Below are 27,758 nucleotides of genomic sequence, written 5' to 3' on the forward strand. Positions count from 1 at the left end.
GAAATCATTAGTTTCACTCTATGATGAGGATAAGCACAGATTTCTTAGATTTGTTTTACTATAACCTCTGATGCCAAATATCCAACTAGACAATCCTTTCAAGAATTATTCCGATAACCAGTGACTCTTCTGTATGTATGTTTACATCAATTTACAGGACAGGTAAATGCCAATTTTTTTTTTTTTTTTGTGATTTCAGTATTTTTAGATATAGAAAAAGCCTACAAAAAGCTGTCAAATTGTTTTCTGACAATGTCACTTTTTCGGACATTTTTGTCCTTAAGGAAGTGTCTTGTCATCAACATTATTTTTATCTATGATCAATGACATCTTACCAGCTCCCACTCGGAATCTTAAATACTCACTGTATGCATTATGGCATTCCAGCAATAATGCAGAATTCTCGGCAAATCGCATCCAACTGGCATTGGATATGATTAATAACTTGGGCCTCCAGTGGGGTTTTAAATTTTCCACGAGTACTGGGGTATTCTTTTCACATTGTAGGCGTGATGCTTATTGGGGAAAGCCCCAGGAAGCCCTGCAGGCGGATTATGGGACCTGCAGCCAGCCAACCTCCTCTATATGGGGCGGCGTCGGTAGGGGTGGCAGAGGTGGCGCCCACCCGAAGTGACTGCCCGAGGTTAGACCTCAGGCAGTCAGGGTGGGGGCTTAAAACGTTTGTTCCTTGCGACAGGACGATCGGTTACCACTATTGTGGAGGGAATTGAAGCTTTGGTGGCTGCTCTCTCAGAGGTGAGAAGACCTAGCAGTGGCACGATTAGTGTGGGTGGCTACACTTATTACTGGTCGGGCTGCAGCGATGGCCACCATCTCCAGGGAGTAGCCATAGCCATCTCCAGCAGACTTCAACCCTCGGTAGTAGAGGTCACTCCAGTCGATGAGCACATTATGGTATTAAGACTTAAGCTTTGACTTGGCTTCATGTCTCTTATTGCTGTATACACTCCTACAGATGTATATAAACTTGAGGTGAAAGAGATGTTTTACGCCAAACTTGCATCTGTGGTAGACAGTTGTCCTTGGCGAGATATTTGTATTGTTCTGGGCGACTTCAATGCGGTATCCGGCTGTGATCGAGCTGGCTATGAGATGTCTGTTGGTCCTCATGGCTCAGGAGCTGATGCTGGTAGTGAGAATAGCCTTCTTTTCAGTGATTTTGTCAGGTCCCAGAAATTGAGGATTTCTGGCTCCTGGTATCAGCATTCTGACCTGCATCGTTGGACTTGGTACAGCGATACGGGTAGTGTGGCCAAGGAGATCGATCACATCCTCGTTAGCATTCGGCAGAGGATCCTCCCAGAACTGCAGGGTGTATCGAAGCGCCGAGTTCTGTGGATCTGATCATAGATTAGTTGTGGCTACTCTCCAGGTCCACTTTAGAACCCCCAGTCGCCCAAATGAACACCCTAGGGTGATTCATTTCGACAGATTGAGGGAGGACAAGTGTGCCCGGGGGTTTGCCGAGGCTGTCTCTGGTCGTCTCACAGCACTCGAGGGCCTGACGGTCTGGGAGATCCTGAGGCTAAGAGGAATTCCAACAAGGATTGTTGGATTAATAGCAAGCCTGTATACAGGCACTGAAAGTGCTGTAAAGTGTGGTGGGTGCCTGTTGAGCTTCTTCCCTGTTAGTTCAGGCGTGAGGCAAGACTGTGTTCTTGCACCAACACATTTCAACACTTGCATGGATTGGGTATTGGGTAGAGCTATTGTCCAAAGTCACTGTGGAGCCACTCTGGGCAATATCAAGGTTACAGACCTTGACTTTGCTAATGATGTTGCCATTCTATATGAATCTCTTGAAACCCTAGTGGCGGCTCTTGATGCATTTAGCAATGAAGTGAAGCCCCTGGGGCTAGAGGTCTCCTGGACCAAGACCAAGATCCAGGATTTTGGGGGCCTACTGGGAGACCCTCGTAGTCGGTACGTGCTTGCGGTGAAAACATCGAAGTCACAGAGTTTTATATACCTCGGTAGTGCAGTCCACAACTCTGGGCTGTCAGACCAGGAAGTCAGTAGACAGATTGACCTGGCAGCAGGAGTCATGAAATCTCTCGACAAGATTATTTGGAGATGCCGGTACCTGTGCAGGACCAAGCTACGTGTTTTCAAAGCCCTTATACTGCCAGTTTTATTATATGGTAGTGAAACTTGAACAATATCCTGTGCTCTGGAATCTCGTCTTGATGCTTTTTGTAACAGATCCTTGCACCGGATCATTGGGTACAGTTGGCGGGACCATGTGTCCAACCAACAGCTGCACTGTGAGACCACTACAGGACCTGTTACTTGCACAATCCGCCCATCAGGTTGTCTCTGTCAGAGACAACCCTGGGTGGAGGAGGCCTGTGGGACGGCCGAGAAGGTCGTGTCTTAGGCAGATCGATCAAACCTGTCGTGAGGAACTAGAGATTGGCTGGGCCCCTGCCTGGCGCTTGCCATGAGGGACCCTCATAGGTGGAAGAAAAGGGTGGATGCGGTTATGCGCCCCTGCCGGCGTTAGCTCCTAAAATGATTGAATGATTGAATGATTGTAGGAAGCCGAACATCAGGCTTACCCTAGACAATCACCCAATACCTATTCAAAATTCTGCTAAATTTCTTGGTCTACTCTTTGATAGTAGACGTAATTGGAAAGACTATATTAGTCAGTCAGAGAAGAAATGTCAAAGAGCAGTAAATTTATTAAAGTTCATTGCTGGTAATAAATGGGGAACTGATAGAAAGTCTTTGTTAATATATAAAGCGTGTTTGCGTGTATGTCTTGGAACCCTGAAATGAACTTGTATCGAGCATCTTGAGGTGGAGTCAGGAGTACCTCCCTCCGACTCAGACGCGGCCAGTTAGCACTGACCTATGCCGCAAAGATGGCTTGAGACCCGAGCCATCCTAATGGCAATGGAGGCATTAGGCCCTTTGCCACGCGACTCCACAACCTTATCGATAAAGTCGGTATAGATCTTTCTACCATCGATACTCTGGTTCAGTCAAACATAGTGCCATGGGAAACACTCAACTTTTCCATCATGGAAGCCAGGCTTCCATCAGCTAAGGCCATGGAGGTACGCGGAGGTGGAGGTACGCCAGAGATTCAGAGAGATCCTTATTAAACATCTCCCTTTATTTATATATATATATATATACCGACGGCTCTAACGTAGATGAGTGTGTGAGTGCGGGTGTATGGATGACTAAGTGTGAATTGAAGTTCAGACTGCCGAATCATACATCTATCTTTCTTGCTGAACTTTTTGCTATTCCTAAAGCTATAGATTTTGCACTATCAACGGCCCACGATAGAAGTTATTTTTTCAGAATCACTAAGTTCACTTTACGCTATTAAATCCTTAGAAACCACCAAAAATGAACTACTGGGTAATATCATTCGTAAGCTACATGGTGCCAACAAATCAGTCAAGCTAATATGGGTACCAAGCTACTCTAGTATCCATGGCAATGAACGGGCTGACATATTGGCGATCTGGACATCTCAGGTGTTTTGTGTTTCAACAAAGCAAAAATACATCTGTGGCAAAGGGAGTGGACCAACCTACAAATACACAATACGATTAAAACAACAATAGAACTGTGGAACACAGCCCATAGGAAAGTCAGAAGGGAGGAGGTGGGTTTGGCCCGTCTCAGGATCAATGTCACCAGAATCACCCACTTCACTCCCTATCTAGAGAGAACTTTCCCTCCACAGTGCCCTCAATGCACTACCATCCTTACCTCAAATCATGTATTAACAATATGCTCAAAATACGCTAACAATAGCCACTTAAAACTATATTTGAGAATAAAAAAGGAATTTATAATATTTAATTTTTTATCAGATAATGAAAAAAAATAAGTAAAGCAATCGCTTTTCTAAGGGAGATAAAACTTCATGATCTTATATAGATTGATATGAATAGGCTGGCTGTTTTTATAGCCACATGCCGCTGGTCGATAGCCAAGAAATCCAACAAAGAATAATAAGATATTGTTATTATTGTTATTGATGTTATGATTATTAAATTGTCATTACAATATTTAAGACAATTAAATGATACAAAAGACCCTTTCCTAAAGTTAAGGAAAGTGTGAGATAGGTAGTTCTAATAACTGGCCATTTGGAGATTAAGAACTTGTAGAGCCAGCTATGTGTATATACAATAAATAAACCTATATTATAGTGAACATGGCATGTATTCTTGCCACATGGGGCGATTAGGTTAAACGTTGTAGAAGGGTTGGAAAGAAGCAATATGTCCTACCTTTAACTGTGGTCGCCATTGTGGTAGTAATAGCAGTTGTCAAATCGATAGTTGTCGTTAAGTCGGTAGTTGTGTCTCTCTCCGTAGTTATAGCTTCAGTTTTTTTTGCATTTTCCTCCTCTTCCACTGCGGTATATATTTCAAAAATCACTATGGTGATGATAGTGAACTGCCTTCTTATTTCAATAATGCGTATACGAAATGATTGAAGCTGAGACAGGATATCCATTCCGGCGACTCTCTTCACCCTACTCGGAGCCGGAGGCAGTTCAAGTATCACGTCCTCGTAAGACTGCAGATCTATAACCTTCGCCCGCAAATCCTCTAGCAGTTCCTCGAATTCCTCCACGGGACAAGATGCCGTAGTATTTGTATTATTTATAAGTCCTCTAAGGACCTCGCTCAAATTAAGTACCCGTTCGGAGAGGCTTAACACGGTGTCAAAGCAAGTGGTTAAGTTCAGGAACAGATCATCGGGTATTTCAGGATTATTTTGCAAGATGTGAGTAATGATGTTTTCTATGATTTCTATATTTTCAGTGAATGTTTGGTTGATCGAGGAGTCCACCGCTAAGATACGATCTCGACATTGCTTTTGTAGAACTGATGAAAGAAAGTGCTTCATTGATGATCACTGTTACCATATTTTATACTTCACACTATCACTGTTATACGAAAGAGTAATATATATAGATGAAAAAATTAACACACACATATATATATAGCAAAATATTAAGTTATAGTTAAAGTAAATTGGATGATATTCCACAGTATCCTGGAGTACCACTTGCCTCCCACTTCTGAAATTGGAACAGGGCCGCTAGTCGTTATTGTCGGTCCATCTGTTTCAGTTTTGTTCGATACACCTGTGAGCATAAAACAGTTTCTGACTTGCATGTTTTAAATTGCCTTTAGGAGATGAAGGGAAATATTGAGTAGTTTTGGGATCTTATGGAAATGGATTAAAATACTGATTTCAGTAATAGACGAATGTCTACTCGTAAATTTTATCTGTAACTTATAAGAAATATTGTTTTCATTGCGGATGTTTATTCATTGAAGAACACTTTTAACATTACTGTCTTAAGGAAATTACAGAAATTACGGCTGCACGTGACTACCCTTATATTTATACTTGATGAAATTTATATGATAAATAAAACACCTTCCTCATCCGTAGTTTGAACAGACGTATTTGAAACAATTATTGGGGCAGTTTTAACATCATTATAATCAATGTTGATTCACAATCCAACGTTTTCTTACAATTCCTGAATTCTAGATAATCACCTTTCTTTTCTCCTTATATTTCATTATAATCTATACATGCCAAAAAGACCGCCTACTTTCCCTTGCCTGCAGATTTAAAAGCGGTTACTGGGACAGATGTAACCGTAGCAGTTGTTACAGCTGGCATTGCGTTACTTTATAGGTTTGTGTTACCTTTTATTTTCCAGTTTTTTGGGGTTTTAAGTTTCTTCGTTTTTCATCATAATTCCTACATTCTAAGTCTTCCACTTACCTCCCATAGTAGTGGTAACTGGAGTGGTCTCAGTACCTGGAATAGCGATAATTTTACGGTCCAATAGTTTTAATATTAAGCTGCAATATATATATGTATATTTATATACATTTATACATTTATATATGCTATAGATATATATGCATCAATATATATACATATACATTTATATACATTTATTTATATATGTGTGTGTGTGTGTGTGTAAATAAGTATATAAATGTGTGTGTGTGTGTGTGTGTTGTGAGTGTTATAATGATTATGTATGCTATATATACATATATGTGTTTGTTGTATATACATATATATACATACACATATATACATATATGTGTGTATATATATACATACATATAAATATATATGCATATACATACATATGTATTTGTATATATGTGTGCATATAAATAAATATATATACATATTGCATACATATACATAAATATATATATGTAAATATATATAAACATAAATACACATATATCTGTGTACATATGCATAAATACATATATATGTGTATACATATATATAAAGAGATAGATCGATGTAGATATACATATATATATCTATGTGTTTGTGGATATATATATGTAGATATGCATATATATACATAAATGTATGCATATGAATATCTCTATCTCCTGTTGTCTGAACATTAGTAACTGCATCATTTTAAGGCTTCGTGACCCAACGATTGGCTGTTTGAAGTTAATGTTTCATTATAAATCCTGTATTCCAAGTAAATCACTTACCTTCCTCTTTTGTAGTGGGGACTGAAGTGGTCTCAACACGAACAGTCGTCACACCTGGAATAGGATTAGTTACATGTTTGTGACCCAACGATTGGCTGTTTGAAGTTACAGTGTTTCATTATAAATCCTGTATTCCAAGTAAATCACTTACCTTCCTCTTTTGTAGTGGGGACTGAAGTGGTCTCAACACGAACAGTCGTCACACCTGGAATAGGATTAGTTACATGTTTGTGACCCAACGATTGGCTGTTTGAAGTTACAGTGTTTCATTATAAATCCTGTATTCCAAATAAATCACTTACCTTCCTCTTTTGTAGTGGGGACTGAAGTGGTCTCAACACGAACAGTCGTCACACCTGGAATAGGATTAGTTACATGTTTGTGACCCAACGATTGGCTGTTTGAAGTTACAGTGTTTCATTATAAATCCTGTATTCCAAGTGAATCACTTACCTTCCTCTTTCGTAGTGGGGACTGAAGTGGTCTCAACACCTGGAATTTTAAAAATTGTAGGTTCACGATACAATAGTTTTCAAAGTAAGTTTCAATTCTTTCTATTACGACCGTAAACCGCCAATCCTATTTCAGTATTGTAAAGGTTTGTTAAATTTCATAAGATTTGCTTTTGATTAACAAAATTTATTTCATTGACAGTTACCCTAGTGTTAGTATGCAGACTTTTTATTTCAAAATTCTTATTACTTGGAATGTGCAATTTGTATTCACATGCACACATACACACGCACACATGTGTGTATGTCTGTGTGCATCGTTACATGGTATTCCCAGTAATAGGAAATGTAAAAGTGTAATTGATAATATTATGAACAATATTTACTTCAAACTTATTATTTTGGATATAATGTAACAATGCACACACAGACGTGTTTATATATCTACATATCATATATGTGCGTGTATAATATACATATATATCTGTATACAAATGTGTTTGTGAGTGTGTAAACAAATATATATAAAGATAAATATTATATCTATGTGTGTGTATGATTATGTTTATGTGTGTTATATATATACTTATTTATATACAAATATATATATGCATATATACATTTACATATATATATACACACATACAGATGTGTATGTGCGTGCATGTGTATATATATAATTATATACACATACATATTCGTTCATATATTGTTTTGTGTATGCGTGTATATATAAGCATATATATGTGTATATATAAATATATAGATATGCATATATATATGTATATATAAATATCTATGTATATATATCCATATGTATATAAATATATGTATATGTATATATCTGCATATAATGAATGTATATGCATGTGAACATATATGTATATATGCATACCTTTATATCAATTTAAGTTTATATAGTATGTATATGTATACACACAGACACACATATATATAAATAGTAACAATTCCTACATTCTCCTCTATATCTCCTGCAGGCAAGACAATAGCATGAATTTAAGGCTTCGTAGTCAATATGCCACTTACCTCCTTCCGTAGTTTTAACAGCCGTTCCCGGAATAGTCGTCACGCCTGGCATAGGATTAGTTTCAGTTATGCGATCCTACGATTGGCAGCTTAGCTCTATCATGTTTCATTATAATTCTGTATTACAAGTATACCACTTACCTTCCTCCTTTGTAGTGGGGACTGGAGTGGTCTCAACACCTGGAATTGTAATAATTGTAGGTTCATGATACAATAGTTTTCATACTAAGCTACAATATGTTTTACTACAACCGTAAAACGCCGATCCTATCTGAGTTTTGTAGAGGTTTGTTATATTTCATATTTTTCGGTGACAATTACCATAGTATTGTAATGCAGACTGTTTAATGGTTCTCACCGGTTAAAATGTGCATTTTTGCACACACACTCACATGCTTAATATGGTATTATTATGCAGATTTTTATTTTTTACTTATTATTTGGAATGTGCATTCGCACTTACATACGATTTACACATACATCTGTGTGTGTTTCGTTACATTGTATTCCCGGTACTATGTACAATTCCCGGTGAAATACTATATAATTTATAAAAATATTATGTAAGATATTTATTTCATACTTATTCCCTGGAATATAAAGTAACGATACACACATATATATGTATATATATGTTATATATATACATCTATGCATATATATCATATATATATATGTGTGTGTATGATATATGTGTGTATATAAGATATATATACATACATTTATTAGATATAATATATAATTTATATACATATACACTTTATATACATATAAAGACATTTATATACATATATACACATACATACATACATATATATGTATATATACAATAATATGTATATATGCATATACAACACACATACATATGTGTATAGATATATTTATGTATATATAGACATGCAAATCTAAATTCATATATTCATGTATTTATAATGCATGTATGTATATTATGCATATGTAAATATGAATATTTGTATATATTTGCATATATGTATATATATGCATATCAATATATCTGCATATGAATGTATAGGCTTGTGCAAATATATATACATATATATATATATATGTGTGTGTGTGTGTGTGTGCATGTATATACACATATATAAATCTACATTTATATAACATATACATATATAAAAGCATATTACAATTACAATTCCTGCAGTCTCGATAATCACCTTACATCTATCTATCTCCTGCGTTTTGAACATTAGTAACTGCATCAATTTAAGGCTTCGGAGCCAACATGCCACTTACCTCCTTCTTCCGTAGTTTTAATAGCTGTTCCCGGAACAGTCGTCACACCTGGATTAGGATTAGTTACATGTGACCCAACGATTGGCTGTTTGAAGTTAGTGTTTCATTATAAATCCTGTATTCCAAGTAAATCACTTACCTTCCTCTTCTGTAGTGGGGACTGAAGTGGTCTCAACACGAACAGCCGTCACACCTGGAATAGGATTAGTTACATGTTTGTGACCCAACGATTGGCTGTTTGAAGTTACAGTGTTTCCTTATAAATCCTGTATTCCAAGTAAATCACTTACCTTCCTCTTTTGTAGTGGGGACTGAAGTGGTCTCAACACCTGGAATTTTAAAAATTGTAGGTTCACAATACAATAGTTTTCATAGCAAGTTACAATTCTTTTTATTACGACCGTAAACCGCCAATCCTATTTCAGTATTGTAAAGGTTTGTTATATTTCATAAGATTTGCTTTTGATTAACAACATTTATTTTGTGTATGTATTTGCTTATGTGTGTAGGTCTGTGTACATCGTTACATGGTATTCCCAGTGATAGCAAATGTAAAAGTGTGTAATTGATAATATTATGAACAATATTTACTTCAAACTTATTATTTTGGATATATTGTAACAATGCACACACACAAACGTGTTTATATATCTACATATCATATATGTGCGTGTATAATATACATATATATCTATATACAAATGTGTTTGAGAGTGTGTAAACAAATATATATAAAGATAAATATTATATTTATGTGTGTGTATGATTATGTTTATGTATGTTATATATATACTTATTTATATACATATATATATGCATATATACATTTACATATATATATCCACACCTACAGATGTGTATGTGCGTGCATGTGTGTGTATATATATAATTATATACATAAACATTTATATATTGTTTTGTGTATGCGTGTATATATAAGCATATATATGTGTATATATAAATATATATGCATATATATGTATATATATATCCATATGTATATAAATATATACATATGGATATATCTGCATATAATGAATGTATATGCATGTGAACGTATATGTATATATGCATACCTTTATATCAATTTACATTTATATAGTATGTACATGTATACACACAGACACACATATATATAAATAGTAACAATTCCTACATTCTCCTCTATATCTCCTGCAGGCAAGACAATAGCATGAATTCAAGGCTTCGTAGTCAATATGCCACTTACCTCCTTCCGTAGTTTTAACAGCCGTTCCCGGAATAGTCGTCACGCCTGGCATAGGATTAGTTTTAGTTATACGATCCTACGATTGGCAGCTTAGCTTTATCATGTTTCATTATAATTCTGTATTACAAGTATACCACTTACCTTCCTCCTTTGTAGTGGGGACTGGAGTGGTCTCAACACCTGGAATTGTAATAATTGTAGGTTCATGATACAATAGTTTTCATACTAAGCTACAATATGTTTTACTACAACCGTAAAACGCCGATCCTATCTGAGTTTTGTAGAGGTTTGTTATATTTCATATTTTTCGGTGACAATTACCATAGTATTATAATGCAGACTGTTTAACCCCTTGCCGACGGATACGACGGGTAGACACGTGCTTTGCCCACTGTTAGTACTTGTTTGATTGTTTATACACATAGATGGCTATACTTGTACTAAGTCACCAATGAGCCAGTTAGGAGTACTGCCCGTCTCGCCCGTTCACCCTTTTCTTTGATTTACGAAATATTTTACATTATCTTATTTTGCTGTTACTAATATTAAAAAACATTATAATAATTATAATGTTTATAATAAAAATAACACCATCGATATCCATAGCACTAGTAAAAAACACGTTTTTCCCGCCAATTCAAATCACGTATGGTCACATGGTCTACTAATCGACTCCTTTGTGGCTAAGCACTAGCAGAGCCATCTATGAGCAGACATTTCACAAAAAATATAGAAAATGGGCACAGCATTTTCCCCATTTTTTGTTCTTTTTCCCCGACGGCATTGGGTTAATGGTTCTCATCGGTTAAAATGTGCATTTTTGCACACACTCACATGCTTAATATGGTATTATTATGCTGATTTTTTACTTTACTTATTATTTGGAATGTGCAATTTGTATTCGCATTCGCACTTACATACGATTTACACATATATCTGTGTGTGTGTTTCGTTACATTGTATTCCCGGTACTATGTACAATTCCCGGTGTAATACTATATAATTTATATCAATATTATGTAAAATATTAATATCATACTTATTCCCTGGAATATAAAGTAACGATACACATATATATGTATATATATGTTATATATATACATCTATGCATATATATCATATATATATATATGTGTGTGTGTGTATGAAATATGTGTGTGTATATAAGATATATATACATACATTTATTAGATATAATTTATAATTTATATACATATACACTTTATATACATATAAAGACATTTATATACATATATACACATACATACATATATATGTATATATACAATATGTATATATGCATATACAACACACATCCATATGTGTATAGATATATTTATGTATATATAGACATGCAAATCTATATTCATATATTTATGTATATATATTGCATGTATGTATATTTATGCATATGTAAATATGAATATTTGTATATATTTGCATATATGTATATATATGCATATCAATATATCTGCATATGAATGTATAGGCATGTGAAATTATATATATATATATATATATATATATATATATATATATATATGTGTGTGTGTGTGTGTGTGTGTGTGTGTGTGCATGTATATACACATATATAAATCTACATTTATATAACATATATACATATATAAAAGCATATTACAATTACAATTCCTGCAGTCTCGATAATCACCTTACATCTATCTATCTCCTGCGTTTTGAACATTAGTAACTGCATCAATTTAAGGCTTCGGAGCCAACATGCCACTTACCTCCTTCTTCCGTAGTTTTAATAGCTGTTCCCGGAACAGTCGTCACACCTGGAATAGCATTAGTTACATGTGACCCAACGATTGGCTGTTTGAAGTTAGTGTTTCATTATAAATCCTGTATTCCAAGTAAATCACTTACCTTCCTCTTCTGTAGCGGGGATTGAAGTGGTCTCAACACGAACAGTCGTCACACCTGGAATAGGATTAGTTACATGTTTGTGACCCAACGATTGGCTGTTTGAAGTTACAGTGTTTCATTATAAATCCTGTATTCCAAGTAAATCACTTACCTTCCTCTTTTGTAGTGGGGACTGAAGTGGTCTCAACACCTGGAATTTTAAAAATTGTAGGTTCACGATACAATAGTTTTCATAGCAAGTTACAATTCTTTTTATTACGACCGTAAACCGCCAATCCTATTTCAGTATTGTAAAGGTTTGTTATATTTCATAAGATTTGCTTTTGATTAACAAAATTTATTTGTGTATGTATTTGTTTATGTGTTTAGGTCTGTGTACATCGTTACATGGTATTCCCAGTGATAGCAAATGTAAAAGTGTGTAATTGATAATATTATGAACAATATTTACTTCAAACTTATTACTTTGGATATAATGTAACAATGCACACACGCAAACGTGTTTATACATCTACATATCATATATGTGCGTGTATAATATACATATATATCTATATACAAATGTGTTTGTGAGTGTGTAAACAAATATATATAAAGATAAATATTATATATATGTGTGTGTACGATTATGTTTATGTATGTTATATATATACTTATTTATATACATATATATTTGCATATATACATTTACATATACATATACACATACATATGTGTATGTGTGCATGTGTATATATATAATTATATACACATACATATACGTTCATATATTGTTTTGTGTATGCGTGTATATATAAGCATATATATGTGTATATATAGATATATATAGGCATATATATGTATATATAAATATCTATGTATATAAATATATGCATATGGATATATCTGCATATAATGAATGTATATGCATGTGAACGTATATGTATATATGCATACCTTTATATCAATTTACATTTATATAGTATGTACATGTATACACACAGACACACACATATATATAAATAGTAACAATTCCTACATTCTCCTCTATATCTCCTGCAGGCAAGACAATAGCATGAATTTAAGGCTTCGTAGTCAATATGCCACTTACCTCCTTCCGTAGTTTTAACAGCCGTTCCCGGAATAGTCGTCACGCCTGGCATAGGATTAGTTTTAGTTATACGATCCTACGATTGGCAGCTTAGCTTTATCATGTTTCATTATAATTCTGTATTACAAGTATACCACTTACCTTCCTCCTTTGTAGTGGGGACTGGAGTGGTCTCAACACCTGGAATTGTAATAATTGTAGGTTCATGATACAATAGTTTTCATACTAAGCTACAATATGTTTTACTACAACCGTAAAACGCCGATCCTATCTGAGTTTTGTAGAGGTTTGTTATATTTCATATTTTTCGGTGACAATTACCATAGTATTATAATGCAGAATGCGGTTAGAATGTGCATTTTGTGCACACACACACTCACATGCTTAATATTGTATTATTATGCAGAATATTTACTTACTTATTATTTAGAATGTGCATTTTGTATTCGCACTTACATACGATTTACACATACATCTGTGTGTATTTCGTTACATTGTATTCCCAGTACTATGTACAATTCCCGGTGTAATACTATATAATTTATGTCAATATTATGTAAAATATTTATATCATACTTATTCCCCTGAATATAAAGTAACGATACACACATATATGTATATATATGTTATATATATACATCTATGCATATATATCATATATATATATATATGTGTGTGTGTGTGTGTGTATATGATATATGTGTGTATATAAGATATATATACATACATTTATTAGATATAATATATAATTTATATACATATACACTTTAAATACAAATAAAAACATTTATATACATATATACACATACATACATACATATGTATATATACAATAATATATATATGCATATACAACACACATACATATGTGTATAGATACATAAATATATATATAGAAATGCAAATCTATATTCATATATTTATGTATATATAATGCATGTATGTATATTTATGCATATGTAAATATAAATATTTGTATATATTTGCATATATGTATATATATGCATATCAATATATCTGCATATGAATGTATAGGCATGTGAAAAAATGTATATATGTGTGTGTGCGTGTGTGTGTGTGTGCATGTATATACACATATTTAAATCTACATTTATATAATATATATATACATATATAAAAGCATATTACAATTACAATTCCTGCAGTCTCGATAATCACCTTACATCTATCTATCTCCTGCGTTTTGAACATTAGTAACTGCATCAATTTAAGGCTTCGGAGCCAACATGCCACTTACCTCCTTCTTCCGTAGTTTGAACAGCTGTTCCCGGAACAGTCGTCACACCTGGAATAGGATTAGTTACATGTGACCCAACGATTGGCTGTTTGAAGTTAGTGTTTCATTATAAATCCTGTATTCCAAGTAAATCACTTACCTTCCTCTTCTGTAGTGGGGACTGAAGTGGTCTCAACACGAACAGTCGTCACACCTGGAATAGGATTAGTTACAGGTTTGTGATCCAACGATAAGCTGTATGGTTACAAGGTTTCATTATAATTCCTTTATTCCCAGTATACCACTTACCTTCCTCTTTTGTAGTGGGGACTGAAGTGGTCTCAACACCTGAAATTATAATAATTGCAGGTTCACGAAACAATAGTTTGTATATCAAGGGGCAGTACAATTTATTACAGTTGTAAACCGTTTGTTACATTTCATAAGATTTTTTTGTTTTTTTGTTTTTGACAGTTAACATAGTATTATAATGCAGACTACTTAAAAGATTTTATTAGTTAGAATGTACATTTTATGTACACACACACATGCTTATACGAGTTGAGTTTGAAAATGAAATTAAAAAAACAAAAAAATGTGCTTGCCTTCTGTACATGGTTTGTGTGGCCTACGTTTTCTCCTGAAGCCTGAAAGAAAAAAAAAAAAAAGTTTTTTAAACACAAACGATTTGATAATAAAGAAAGGAGCTAAAAGGAATAAACTCAGCGTTAAGCAGTAAGCCTCTTCCTGTGCATAGTACTTACATTCAGATCTGTGTTTGCGTACATATTCATTGCTGATATGCGAGTGTTGAATATGTTTATTTATGTGCGTGGGTTTTTTTTTAAAGTGAAATGCAAGCGCGTGGTGCTAACACAAACAATGTACTTCCTGTATGGGGCGACCAGTCATGTTCTGGAATGAGATAGATTTATAAAGGAGACAGGCAGATAACCCTCCAGTAACCCAGTGACCCTGTAAAGAGCTTGGACAAAGTGTTCTGCAGTGCCTAGGGTTCTTTGTTCTTTATGTCCTTTTTATCCAGTTGAAAAACGATTTCGACTTCCTCAGTGAAGATGACCGAGAAGTGACTCCATCTTTAAAAAATATATATATATATATATATCGGCAAAACATGTCTTCTCTTTCTTGGTTGAAAATATAACAGAAACAGCTGCTAGATGCAAAAGAAACGATGGACTAGTTTTATAACTTGTGAGTTTATCTACTTATAGTTATATTTACTCATCTACTTACCTGCTCACTTACGTACCTATCCAGTTATTTATGTGAAATCCTTCCAAACAAGGATTGTATCCCCAGTCACCTTGGGTAACCCTTTAGGAAGATGGAACTACCGTTGAACCCACTAAAATATCCATACAGAATCCAGACCAACGAGGGCTAGGTAGACATCTGAAATTTTACAAACTGTTGTAGATGAGTCTTTCTACTACATAACTCTTTGTTATATAGTGTGGGTGTGAGTTCCACCGTGATGTCTGGGTGCTGAGGGAATGCTCCCCAGTCGATCCCAAATTTTCAGATCCTGAACCTCCCCTGGGAGAGCCGCGAGGCGTCAGCTGGCAGGTACCTGCTGATGACCAATCAGGCTGAGGCTGCTGGACGAGGCTGCGGGGCGCGAGTTGCGTGCAGGTTGGGTGGCCATGACTGCTACAAAACTCCCCTCGCCCCAGTGAATGAACTGAATGAACCCATACGTTTCCCTCTGGATTCGGAGTTGCTGCTACTCGGTCAAGCGTGCTGAACTGTGTGTCCTAAATGATAATAATAACATGAGTATAGTGGTGATGGTGAATAGGAAGAGATTTATGAAGCGTCGTCAGCCATTTTAACTTTGGTATTATTGTTGTGTTGTGACGTAGGTTAGCCGATCTATTTGGGGATTCTGGAGGTGACTCCAGACTTTATAATTATCCTTTTATTAATTTATTTTTCCATAGCCTTAAACATCACTTAAAATATGGGATGGTCACATTTAAGTGTCTTTGCGTATGTGGATATATGAACGTGTATGGAATATCGGTGTTGCTGAGTTGTGATGGGTAGTCGGTGTCTGTGTGTTTTATGTATGAGTTTATATTTGTTTATGTGTATGTGTACTTGATTCTCAGAACTGTTGATGTTCTGTATAACTCTTTATTCGTTTCATTATGTCCAGTGATTTAGAGGGGTATGAGATTATCTGTAATATCGTCTGCGTAAGAAATATAATTACTGTATGGTGTTGGTTCAGGCTGGCGTTGACAGAATATACAGGGTGAGCGAGAAAACGCTTCACTCTGGTACTTCACTTCTGATGCATATTGTATATTGGCTGCATTTCCATCCAGCTATGGAGGTGTGAGGAGGTGGAGTTGTGTTAATTTGTATTTGAGACCGCCATGCCAGACCATGTCAAAGGACTTACTGACGTCTTGTAGTGTAACGTTGGTCTGTTGCTTGTTAGTGAGAGCGAACTCGTAAGCAAGGGTGATAGTTCTCTTTTTCCCCCAACATGGCCGAAAGCCTATTGCTTAGTGTTGTGTATTTCTTGATTTCAAGGTTTGGTATGAGTCTTTGTGTGTACAGGAGTTCTAGGAGTAAGATGGGGCGGTAGTTCTCCATCTCGTGTGTTGATTTCCCTGGTTTAGGTGTGAGGGTAAGAGTGGCGTCCTTTAACATATCAGGGATACATCCTGCTGCCAATGTTGTACTGAAGATATGACGTAGCCTGCAGACTATTATAGGTGGAATGCGTTATATAATTGTACTGGTGGTGTTTTCTGGAAAAGTCATATTCCTATGCTGTTGTAGTTGGTGTGTGGGCTTGGTCTCTATAGTGTGGTCGTATTGGGTGAACTTGATGAGGGAGATTTGTAAACTGCGTTGCCAAAATTTCCAGTGGAGAGGCTCCATCTCTTCCACCGAGTCAACCCTCTGGCTCTGTGTGTGTTATAAATGTATGTGATTGTCTGTCTCATGATACCATGAGCTTTTTGAAGGAGCCCCAAAGTCTTCTCAGGTTATTTGTGTTTAAACTTTTTTTTCAATGCCTTAGGTCCTCTTCTGAACCGCCAACCCAACTGTTAACGTTAACGAAAAGTCTTAACAGGTCGGCTAGCTGTTAAGGTTTTGCTTCCAGATCTGTCTAAGTGTGACGTCATTGTTATGGCTCCATCCATCGTCTGTAATGCGCATGTGCAGAGCATATTCAATTCAGAGAAATGTCCGTTAGGGATTATATTTCTAATTATTGCTTATTAGGCCGTCTGTCGTAAGATAAGATTATACGTAGAAAAAATTCATATACTTCTATACAATTATCATTTATAAAGATATTGCGGAGAAAGAACATGAACGTGCTAGATAACTCTGAAAATAAAAATTACATAACTCCTGTTTGCTCTTAGACTGTAGTGCCACATATATAATTTCATAGCAATGTAGTTTGTCCATTTGAACTAGAATTGTTTTAATGAAGAGCATGGTACTAAACCTCACTGTAACAGTAGGGACACATACATACATACATATGTATATATGCATATTCATGTATTTACATATATGCATATTCATGTATTTACATATATGCATACATATTTGTCTTTATAAAGATAAATATAAACATATATATACAAATATATATACATATAATGTGTGTGTATATATATATATATATATATATATATGTGTGTGTGTGTGTGTGTGTGTGTGTGTGTTTGTGTGTGTGTGTGGATATATGTATATGTGTAAACGCATATTTTTTAATATACATACATACAAACTCACACGAATATATATATATAGATATATATATAATATATATACATATATACGTGCGTGAGTGAGGGGGTGCGTGCACACTCGCTCACACACACACACATATATATATACATACATATATTATATATTTACATATATATATACATATATATAATATATATATAATATTTATATTAATTTGTCAGTGTAAGTTTAAAACTTTTTTTTTTTTTTTTTTTTTTTGTAAAATTATTATTCGGACTAGATGATTCGTTTACGTTGTCCCCATGGTGGTATGAGTGAAGTGAGGATGTATAACAGTTTTCCAGATTACTTCTTACGACTGGCAGTGGTACCATTATCCAATCAGCATCTAGGACGAGCAGTGACGTCACCACTTCCCAGCCTGGATATGAGCTCTGTTCTTTACCGTTAAGAGTTGGGTTGGCGGTGCAGAAGAGGCCCTTAATCCCGTGCGTAATTTGTGTTTGTATTTCTCTGTCATGTGTGCAGTCGTGCGCCCTATCCTCATGCTAGCAGATGTACCCAGGTGTCTGTGTAGTATATAAAGCAGTTTCAGATATGTTTTTTTTTTTTTTTTCTATAATGAAGGATAGTTTTAGTGTGGCTTTTGGGGGATGTTGGCCTGTCTTGCTCTCTGCATGTTCTGTGTATATACATACATCTCTCCCTCTCTCTCTCTCTCTCTATATATATATATAGATATATATGTGTGTGTTTGTGTATATATATATATAGAGAGAGAGAGATAGATATATATGCATATGTATTTATATTCAAATTGTGCATGGTCTTTTCTTCTCCCCAGTCCCTCTTCTTCTCTTCTTCATCCCCTTCTTCTATCCACTTATCCTAATCGTTAACTCATTTTTACCTTTTTCGCCACAAACATCGCCTAACTTTTTCACTGTATTTTGAATACGCCGCTAATAGCCCTAGATGCTAACAAGGCAGAATTTAAATAATAAATATTAATTCTCATTGTGCGTTTTACTTCGTAATTTGTAAATATGTTTCCCTTAGAAAAGCGATGCCATGGCCTCGGTACTTCAGCAAAAGTTATCATTTCATTGATCGTCATTTGAACGTATCCACGTCTAAATTGATATAAGAGAGAGTGTATCATAAATACCCCAATATGAGTAATATAAAAGCATGTTTTTGATCTATCTATTTGTTGCTATTTCTCAAAATTGTCCGAGAGCGTTCGTGGATACCGCCCCTGCTCCTTTGCCATCACCCTTTCAACTTCTGAAAGTCAGGCGCTTGTTTTAATTGCTACGGATTCCGAAACAGTTGCTGTTCTGGGGGATTCTTTTCGTACAGAGATTCGCAGAACGAGATTCATCTATTTATGGCCATTTTTAGTGTTTTATTTTATTCCTTGAGATATGGAATTTGTTGGATTAGTTATATATCGGTAAGTTTTTTTTATCTTGTCCCGTCATTCTTTGAATTTTCTTATTACATTCTTTGTATGTCACTCGTTGCTCTTCAGTGGTTAGTTTTTTCGCATTTTTTTTTTTTATTTTTTTTTTTGGGGGGGGGGGTCGCAATATTGAGAATTATCCTTGTTTGTCTGTTCCCATCGTTCATTTTGAGTTCTTCACACTTCATTGTCTTTTTTTATTTATTCACTAAACTTGCCTCAAGTTTAATACAATTGAATAAATGGCAGAGGTATTCCCCCTCGTTAGATGCAACTTCGAACAAAGAAAACAAAAAAATCTTGGGGTCTCGATTGGTTTTAAATTTTCCCCCTGACCACCTTTCTGACTGACTGACAGTACAAGAGATACATGTATGTGTGTGTATGTGTGTGTGTGTGTGTGTGTGTGTGTGTGTGTGTGTGTGTGTGTGTGTGTGTGTGTGTGTGTGTGTGTGTGTGTCATATGAACCCAAATCCTTCCAAACCCGTGGGCTTCGCCTCCAGACCCCCAACCGATCGCTGTATTTCCCTGGACCAACACCTGATCGCCGTGGATTATTCTCCGCGCAGCATTTTCTTCATTTCTGATGTTTAATGAATCAGTGAGTGTCGTTGGTCATTGGATTTTCCCTATCTAGTAGATTAAATTAAGTACCAACAGTTGAATTTTTTTAAACGTTCGGGAGAGGCGTTCAGAGTTTCTGCAATGTTTTGTGATAATTTACATCATCGTTTAAACCCTTTTAGCCTAAAAACAAGCCTGAACATGATGCTAGAGGCTGTATACAGGTTTACTATAAATCCTTGTTGGAATTCCTCTTAGTCTCAGGATCTCCCAGAGTGATTCGTGATGCACTGTATCAAATGCCTCCTTGAGGTCGATGTAAGCTGTGAGCAGCCCACGTCCGAACTCACGACGGCGTTCTAGAATGTCTCGAAGCTCCAGGGTACGGTTTATTGTGGACTTACCAAGAGTGAATCCAGATTGCTCCGGCCTCTGGTACCTCAGCAGGAGGTCTCTAGTGTAATGAGCACAAGGGATGTGAAGTTAGAATGACCCCAAAATTCGTCTTGAAAACACCCTGTTTATACCTCACTTGGTCTTTATGCATATGAATTACTCATATATACCTCAGTTTTTGGTCTGTAGCTATGTAAGATAAAATGCTTAATTATTTTTATAGAAAGATGACACTTTATTTTAATAGTTTTACATAAAGTTTATATATTTCTATTTTATTTTTTATTAAGATTAGGAAATTGTAAAATATAATAGTCTTTTTTGTTTTGTTACCCCACCATACATTCTCTTTATTTAAAGGGTACACTGTTATAGGTCAATAGTACCGTTAAATTAAGGTTGTATAATTGATATTTTGATTAAGAAAACAATATGTACTGTTTTTGTTATTGAAAATTTTCATTTAAGTTCTGAAAATTATGCATGTATAGGTTAAGAAAAACTATATGTTTGTACCATATGTGATCTGAGTAGACCTTAAATTTTGAAATATATACAGTTCTACAGCCTGATACTCTTGCTATAATCATAGAGAGAGAGAGAGAAAGATATCAGAGAAGAGTGCCATACAACAGCCTGAAAGTCTTTTAGATTATCTTTAAATATCCGCGGTAAGAAAGAATGTTCAACTGTAATTATATAATTAATAAAGTCATAAGATACTATATATTTAATTTATAGAACAAAAGAAAGTAAATATTGGAGATCAAAATAGAAATTAGAGATAAATAGTATGTCTTCTTCACAGCTCGAGGCTGGCACATGGCACTGAACAACATCCGGATGTGTCTCTCTCATTGTTATTAAGAATTTAAAACCCATTCAAAGGGTAAGTGTTCTTAACATTTATAGTTGTGTACTATTAAAATGTTGTTTAGTCAAAATTTACTATAATGTGCATACAATTACTCAGATCATGTATAATAACATAAATGCTATACGTAATTTGTTTGTTTGCAAGATATATTTGGTTCTTTCAAGAAATGACTTTTTAGATTTATAACTTTATATTGTTTTATCATTCCTAAACTAGAATATTGTTTCTTTTCTAGGAATGGGTTTATTTTTTAGTTTATGTTTTTAGTTTTTGTATGGTTTTGCTGAAGATTGGATTTATTTGTTCCTGGTGCTGTGCACAAGAATGAAAGAAAATATCTTTGGGGAGCCCAGGAGATGGATGAAAAAAAAAGAAGATAGCTGAGAAGACCAACTAGTGACAAGTTGGAGTAGCTGGACATTTTGGTAAATGTATGTTTATATTATTGTAAAAGTGTAATGATTTATGATTCATAATGTCAACTAAAATTTGTAAGCTTATTAAGTGTTTTGATATTACCCCTTCTCTCAGTTACCTCTAAGGTTGAAATTAGATCATAAATACCCTGTAATGGTTAAAGGTTAAAAGCAAAATAAATGTGCTAGACATCTAAGGTCATGTAGCACTATAGTAAATGGTAGTGAAGGGTGGTTGAGTTAGTGTTTAGTTGTCAAAGTTGGGCAAAGGAATTGACGAGTAAATGGGTTAAGGTTGGGTAAGGTAATGTATAGGGGTTAGATCAAGTGAAGGATGTATATGCATTTGAGGAATGAAAACAGGTTGTCAAAGCAGAAAGTGTGAGAAGTTGTGGGAGGGATCACGAAAATCGGTCCCATTTGGCTGGGCTAAATAGATTATTTAAGAATTTTGTAGAGATGGGGGTAGTAGAAGGACGGGGACATGTGGAAGAGGGAGTAGTGTTGAGGGAGGTGGACAATAAGGTTGTAAGGTAGTAATAAGGGAGGATGGGGTAGTTGATGAAGAAGGTTGTGGGGGTATAGTTGTTAAAGTTGAGCATGTTGGGAGTAGAAATGTCTCCTGGGGTGTTGATTAGGGTGGATACTGTACTAGTCGGCATTGAGGAGGGGGTATTAGTTGTAGTGTTCAGAGCCGTGGTCAAAGGAGAGCCTGGGGTCAGGGAATCGGGCGAGTTTGAATTGGTGGAGCTATTTGATGAAGAGGCAATTGCCTCTAATAATGGTATGGTTAATGGTTAATGGTTATTCATTGTTGGCCATGATAAGCCTGGAGTATGTTGGGGAGAGAAATGGTCCACCCCTCAGGGTCGCTTGAGGGGTGGACCATAAAGACCTACAGCTCCTACTAACAAGCCGCAAAACGACTACATGCAGATGGATTCATCACGGAACGTTATCAAAGAGATTTTCAGTCAAGGCGTTGGTGAACTCGTCGAAAAAAGAAAGTAAGATTCAATTTAGACAAATATTTTGAAATTGTGAAACAAATATTTTTCCCTTCAGCACGTTGTTATCCATTGGCCCTTCCTAGAAACAACCATATTCGTGCAGGATAACTGCCCAATCCACACATCAAGGGCAGTTACGAAATGGTTCGATGACCAAAGCCACATGGAAGTCATCCGCGGCCAAGCAAGACCAGTGGCTCAAACCCGATGAAAAATGTTTGGCTGAACGTTGTCAATGTTTGGGAAACGGCTAATGAAGGAACCTCCTAACTGATCATGCTAAAAGTAATGGAAAGTGTTACGAAGGAAACCGGGACCTCACATAAGCACGTCATCTCTGTATCGGGATTAGACAAGATTTTGAATAATGATATATTGTTTTTATCATAATTACCATAAGTCATTGTAGCCCTACTACGGGTTTGCGTTCAGTTGCTCTAAAATGATAACAGCATAGATATTGTTCATTGAATCGGTCCTTGAATCTGACGAAAAGAAAACATGTAATTTTATCAATTCAAAAGCATATGAAGATATATGAAAACTTTTGTTGCAAAATACAAATGTGCCATTTGTATCTGCACCTACGCATAAACTGTAAGCGGATGTGCATTTACACACACATACACGCGCGCGCGCGCGCACACACACAGACACATACACACATATACACACACGCCCACACACACACACACACACACACACAGACACACATATACACACATATACACATACACACACACACACAATGATAAAACATCTGTATATTCATTGTAACCCTACTGCGGTTATGAAGAAAATGTAGCATAGTTTCCGTTTATTTAATCAGCTTTTGGTGGCAAAAAGAAAAAAGCCTTCATTAGTTCGGTTAACCGCTACTAGATGGTGAAGCCACGGTCAAAGGAGAAGCATTTATAAAGGTATCAACGAATTTTGCAAAGATATTTATTTGATTTTAGCTGCCATACACAGACGCTTACAGAATCAAGCGTTTTCATGTTTCAAGAAATATGCAGCTATAATTGAAAATTATTTTGTTGAAAAGGGGGACATACTGCCTCACTTCCATTGGGCTTTCGATAAGCAAACAATTTCAGGAAATCTCATTTAAAAAAAAATATCTAACAACAAAGTCAATGGTAGCTAATGTTGCATGTTTGGCTTTTACTTGTTTGAAGATAAGAAAGGATGAAATGGCTTTTGGAGTTTCCAAAAACTGATGTTTTTTTGGTAACACACTTGTTGGTCATTTATCTTCTACCAATCACACTCCTTGTTACATACAGCCTAGGGTTTTCGCCTCATAATAAAATATTATTTACTCCATGTTTACATCAAATTGGCTGCCAGATGTACAGAATGGGACCCAGCAAATATAATTCCGAAACTGTACACACACACACACACACACACACACACACACACACACACACACACACACACACACACACATACATACATACATACATATATATAGACATATATATACAGACACCTAATTGTATGTATGTGTTTATATCCAAATATATATATATTGTTGTAGCGCTACAGAATACGATATCATCGAAGTTTGTACGAGCACTTTTCACATAAAAAAGTGAACAGAAAATCATTAAAGTATATAATGTGTTGGTATGATTTTTAATTACAAGCAAAACGTTGTGAAACATAAAATGAAAAAAAGTACCTGACTGATTTTTCTTATTGCACACATTGTTCTTCATATGAACTATGGACGTTGCATAAGATTTTGCATCTTATCGTATCCACCGCGTGTGAGCTCCGTATCTAAATCAGACAATTGGGTATTTACTTGAATTATAAATTTAATTATAACAAAGCAAGATGCACAGCATTTTCTATATTTTGTAAAGTTATATCATAGACGTACAGTATGATTTTTAAGACATTCATCCCAATACCACGTCACATGACTTGGATTCTTACCATGTTCCAGTGACCGTCATGATTGACTTAAAATCTTACCCATATTGAGTGAACCTGTATTTGACGTACTGCTAAAAAGGCAAAGAAACATTTTAAGCACCTTTACAATAAAAGTTTTATCAAGTACCTTACGATGCGATTCGGAATTAATTACATTATAAATCTCTGAGACTGTGTGAAATATATCTGAAAAATTTCGCGTTCTTGTTGGCTGACTAGAGTTACTCAAGAAAGCATACACCTTGATGCAAACTGAAAAGATGTTTCAACAGGTTCCAATAATGTACGCGGAAAGGGCAAAAATGCATCAAAGTGTATCGTAGTGTTAGGAGTCTCGGAAATGTTTAAAAAAAAGCCTTGTATGTATATGTGTGTGTATGTTTATATGTGTGTGTGTGTGTGTGTTTGTTATTATTATTATTAATATATGTATACATATTTATATATATGGATAGACATACATACATATGTACATATAATGTACATATACATATGTTTGTGTGTGTGTGCATACATACACATACACATGCACACAACATAAATATATGTATATATATGTATATATATGTATGTATATATGTATATTTATGTATATTTATATGTGTGTGTATATATATGTACGTACATACATATTTATATACACATGTGCACATACATATAAATATATATAAATATATGTGTGTGTGTGCAAAAAATTTAGGGTGTTTCAATAATTGTCGATTTTCTAAAATTTGCTCGAATCCCGGGGGCAAGTTAAGAAATAGGGTTTGGAAATGTATTTTTTATTAAGATCAAAGAATATCTCGCATTCTCTATTTTCAATTGAAAGTTTTGATAAAATTATGATGAAGACACCGCTTCGAACGCCAAATAACGCCTCGTTTTCTGTTGTCGGTATAACTATTTTATTTGTAAAATACCTCAATGTTATACTTTTCTTTAATATTATTGCATCAAAATTATTTCTATTATAAATTAATATTATATAAAGTTCAGTATTTGCCATAAGACTAATTTTTCAATTAGTAGGCTTGACTTCTCTTTACTTTGTGTTCTCTCCCACCGAATCGGGCTTGGGTCGCTGAGAGCATGCTTTGGCTCTCGGACTTCTCACTTCGCTTAAATGATTTGAAGTGACATATTCTGTTTGACAAGAGGCTATAAAAGGAAAGGATTCTAGTAATGATTTTATTTGGAATATTATATATTGCATACAATATAATTTTCATTCTACTCCTTTGTTTACATTGCCATATCTCCGACTGAGCCGTGCTCTAGTTTCTGTTACAACAACAGTTCTGTTCATGTCTCCAATCAGTCTTTCACAGTTTTGATTATGGCCAGGTATTAATGAACTTTTGGGTTTCCACATATCGATTTCATGCATATCATAGGCCAAGTATGCAAACTTCATATCTGTGGTCAGATGTTGGGAAATGAAATCTTTCACACTCAGATTACACAGTTTTTCTGCAGTGAAATTGTGCTTCTCCTTATTTTTTAATAGGGCTGGTGTATATGGCCATTTTTCACGAATTCCTCTTTTCCAGATCTTTGCAACTTCATCGACGTAATCATGATCAACAGCCAAGGGAAGAAGTGTACCATCTGCATTATACAGATGTCTGTTGATGGACGAGAAGTAGCTGCTAGGAAAGCCAAGTTCTCAGCCAATCCTGGCATACCTCCTAGAAGTTTCAATACCAGTTCTGAAAAGAGTCATTCCATTGCTGTTCACAGCAGAACGCCAGCACATGAAATTAACTTTTGCAAAATCAAAAATACTTCTGATTGTTCTTGGATTTTTTTTTCAGTGCTTTCAGACACTTTATGGTGTTGTTCTTTATTCCAATCTTGGATTTATTGGGCAAATCACCATCACAAACTCCTTCCAGCTTGGTCAGTATGGTGTCAATGGTCAGGCAGATGTGTAGGAGGGAACAAAAAAATCCCAGCCACCTGACACCAACTGGCAAAAGACATTTCTGCAATATCTTCACTGTTGTATATAAATGGGACTTCTGCATTGTTGGTCTGCTTCCATTTCAGTCTGTTAAATTCCCGCCATTGCGCCTGATAATCAACACTTCCGAGTGATCCATTGCTTCCTTGTACTTTTGCATCATACCAATCTATATCTTCCTTGAGGATTTCTCGGGGTTGTTTCTTTGCCTTGAATGACACAATCACAGTTTTCGAGAATTTTGTCTTCAGTGTTACATTTCTGATGGAGTCGTAGTACTCTTTCTTTATTTTCTTTATTTTTTCTTTCTTAATGCCGAATTTGCTATACAGCACAGAAATTTCCGCCTGCAACTTGGATAAAATCTGAGATTCCGTAATAGTCAAATTATTGCATGGCAAGCTATCTTTTGAGCATCCTTTTAGTGTCTGGTTACCATGTCCTTTTAAGGCACACTATCGAGCAAGAATGTCACTCTTCGTCAGTGGTCTAGGTGGCAAAACATCAATGGTACCAAACTCTTTCAGTATACGTGTATCGGCACTACGCAAACCACCACGTCGAAGTGCCATATTGCCACTGACGAGATCGTCACCACAATATAGGCGAGCGAG

The 27,758-nt window shown here is 35.4% G+C and overlaps 1 protein-coding gene across 1 annotated transcript; it reads right to left on the minus strand.

Annotated features, from left to right (window-relative positions):
- Positions 1–464: 464 nt before the first annotated feature.
- LOC125028749 (cell wall protein DAN4-like) lies at positions 465–17,674 on the minus strand. Its single transcript, XM_047618231.1, has 27 exons — positions 17,530–17,674; positions 17,274–17,496; positions 16,188–16,387; positions 15,361–15,402; positions 15,065–15,103; positions 14,916–14,969; positions 14,777–14,824; positions 13,660–13,698; positions 13,519–13,563; positions 12,580–12,618; positions 12,429–12,482; positions 12,290–12,337; positions 10,683–10,721; positions 10,542–10,586; positions 9,604–9,642; positions 9,453–9,506; positions 9,314–9,361; positions 8,195–8,233; positions 7,008–7,046; positions 6,857–6,910; positions 6,706–6,759; positions 6,555–6,608; positions 5,803–5,838; positions 5,072–5,146; positions 4,528–4,883; positions 2,876–2,999; positions 465–541 (listed from the first exon to the last, which is right to left on the minus strand). The coding sequence occupies exons 1-27, from the start codon at positions 17,672–17,674 to the stop codon at positions 465–467; spliced, it is 2,109 nt and encodes a 702-aa protein (XP_047474187.1).
- Positions 17,675–27,758: the final 10,084 nt, after the last annotated feature.

The sequence above is a fragment of the Penaeus chinensis genome, chromosome 9 (genome assembly GCF_019202785.1).
Source record: "Penaeus chinensis breed Huanghai No. 1 chromosome 9, ASM1920278v2, whole genome shotgun sequence".
NCBI lineage: Eukaryota > Metazoa > Arthropoda > Malacostraca > Decapoda > Penaeidae > Penaeus > Penaeus chinensis.

Excerpts from the sequence above, each read along its gene's own strand:
- LOC125028749 (XM_047618231.1), bottom strand. The coding sequence starts at position 17,674 with ATGGAGCCTCTCCACTGGAAATTTTGGCAACGCAGTTTACAAATCTCC. Across the intron at positions 12,619-13,518 it reads TGTTAAAACTACGGAAGGAG|GTGTTGAGACCACTTCAGTC; the intron begins GTAAGTGGCATA and ends TTAAAATTCCAG. Across the intron at positions 6,760-6,856 it reads CCCCACTACAAAAGAGGAAG|GTGTGACGACTGTTCGTGTT; the intron begins GTAAGTGATTTA and ends ATCCTATTCCAG.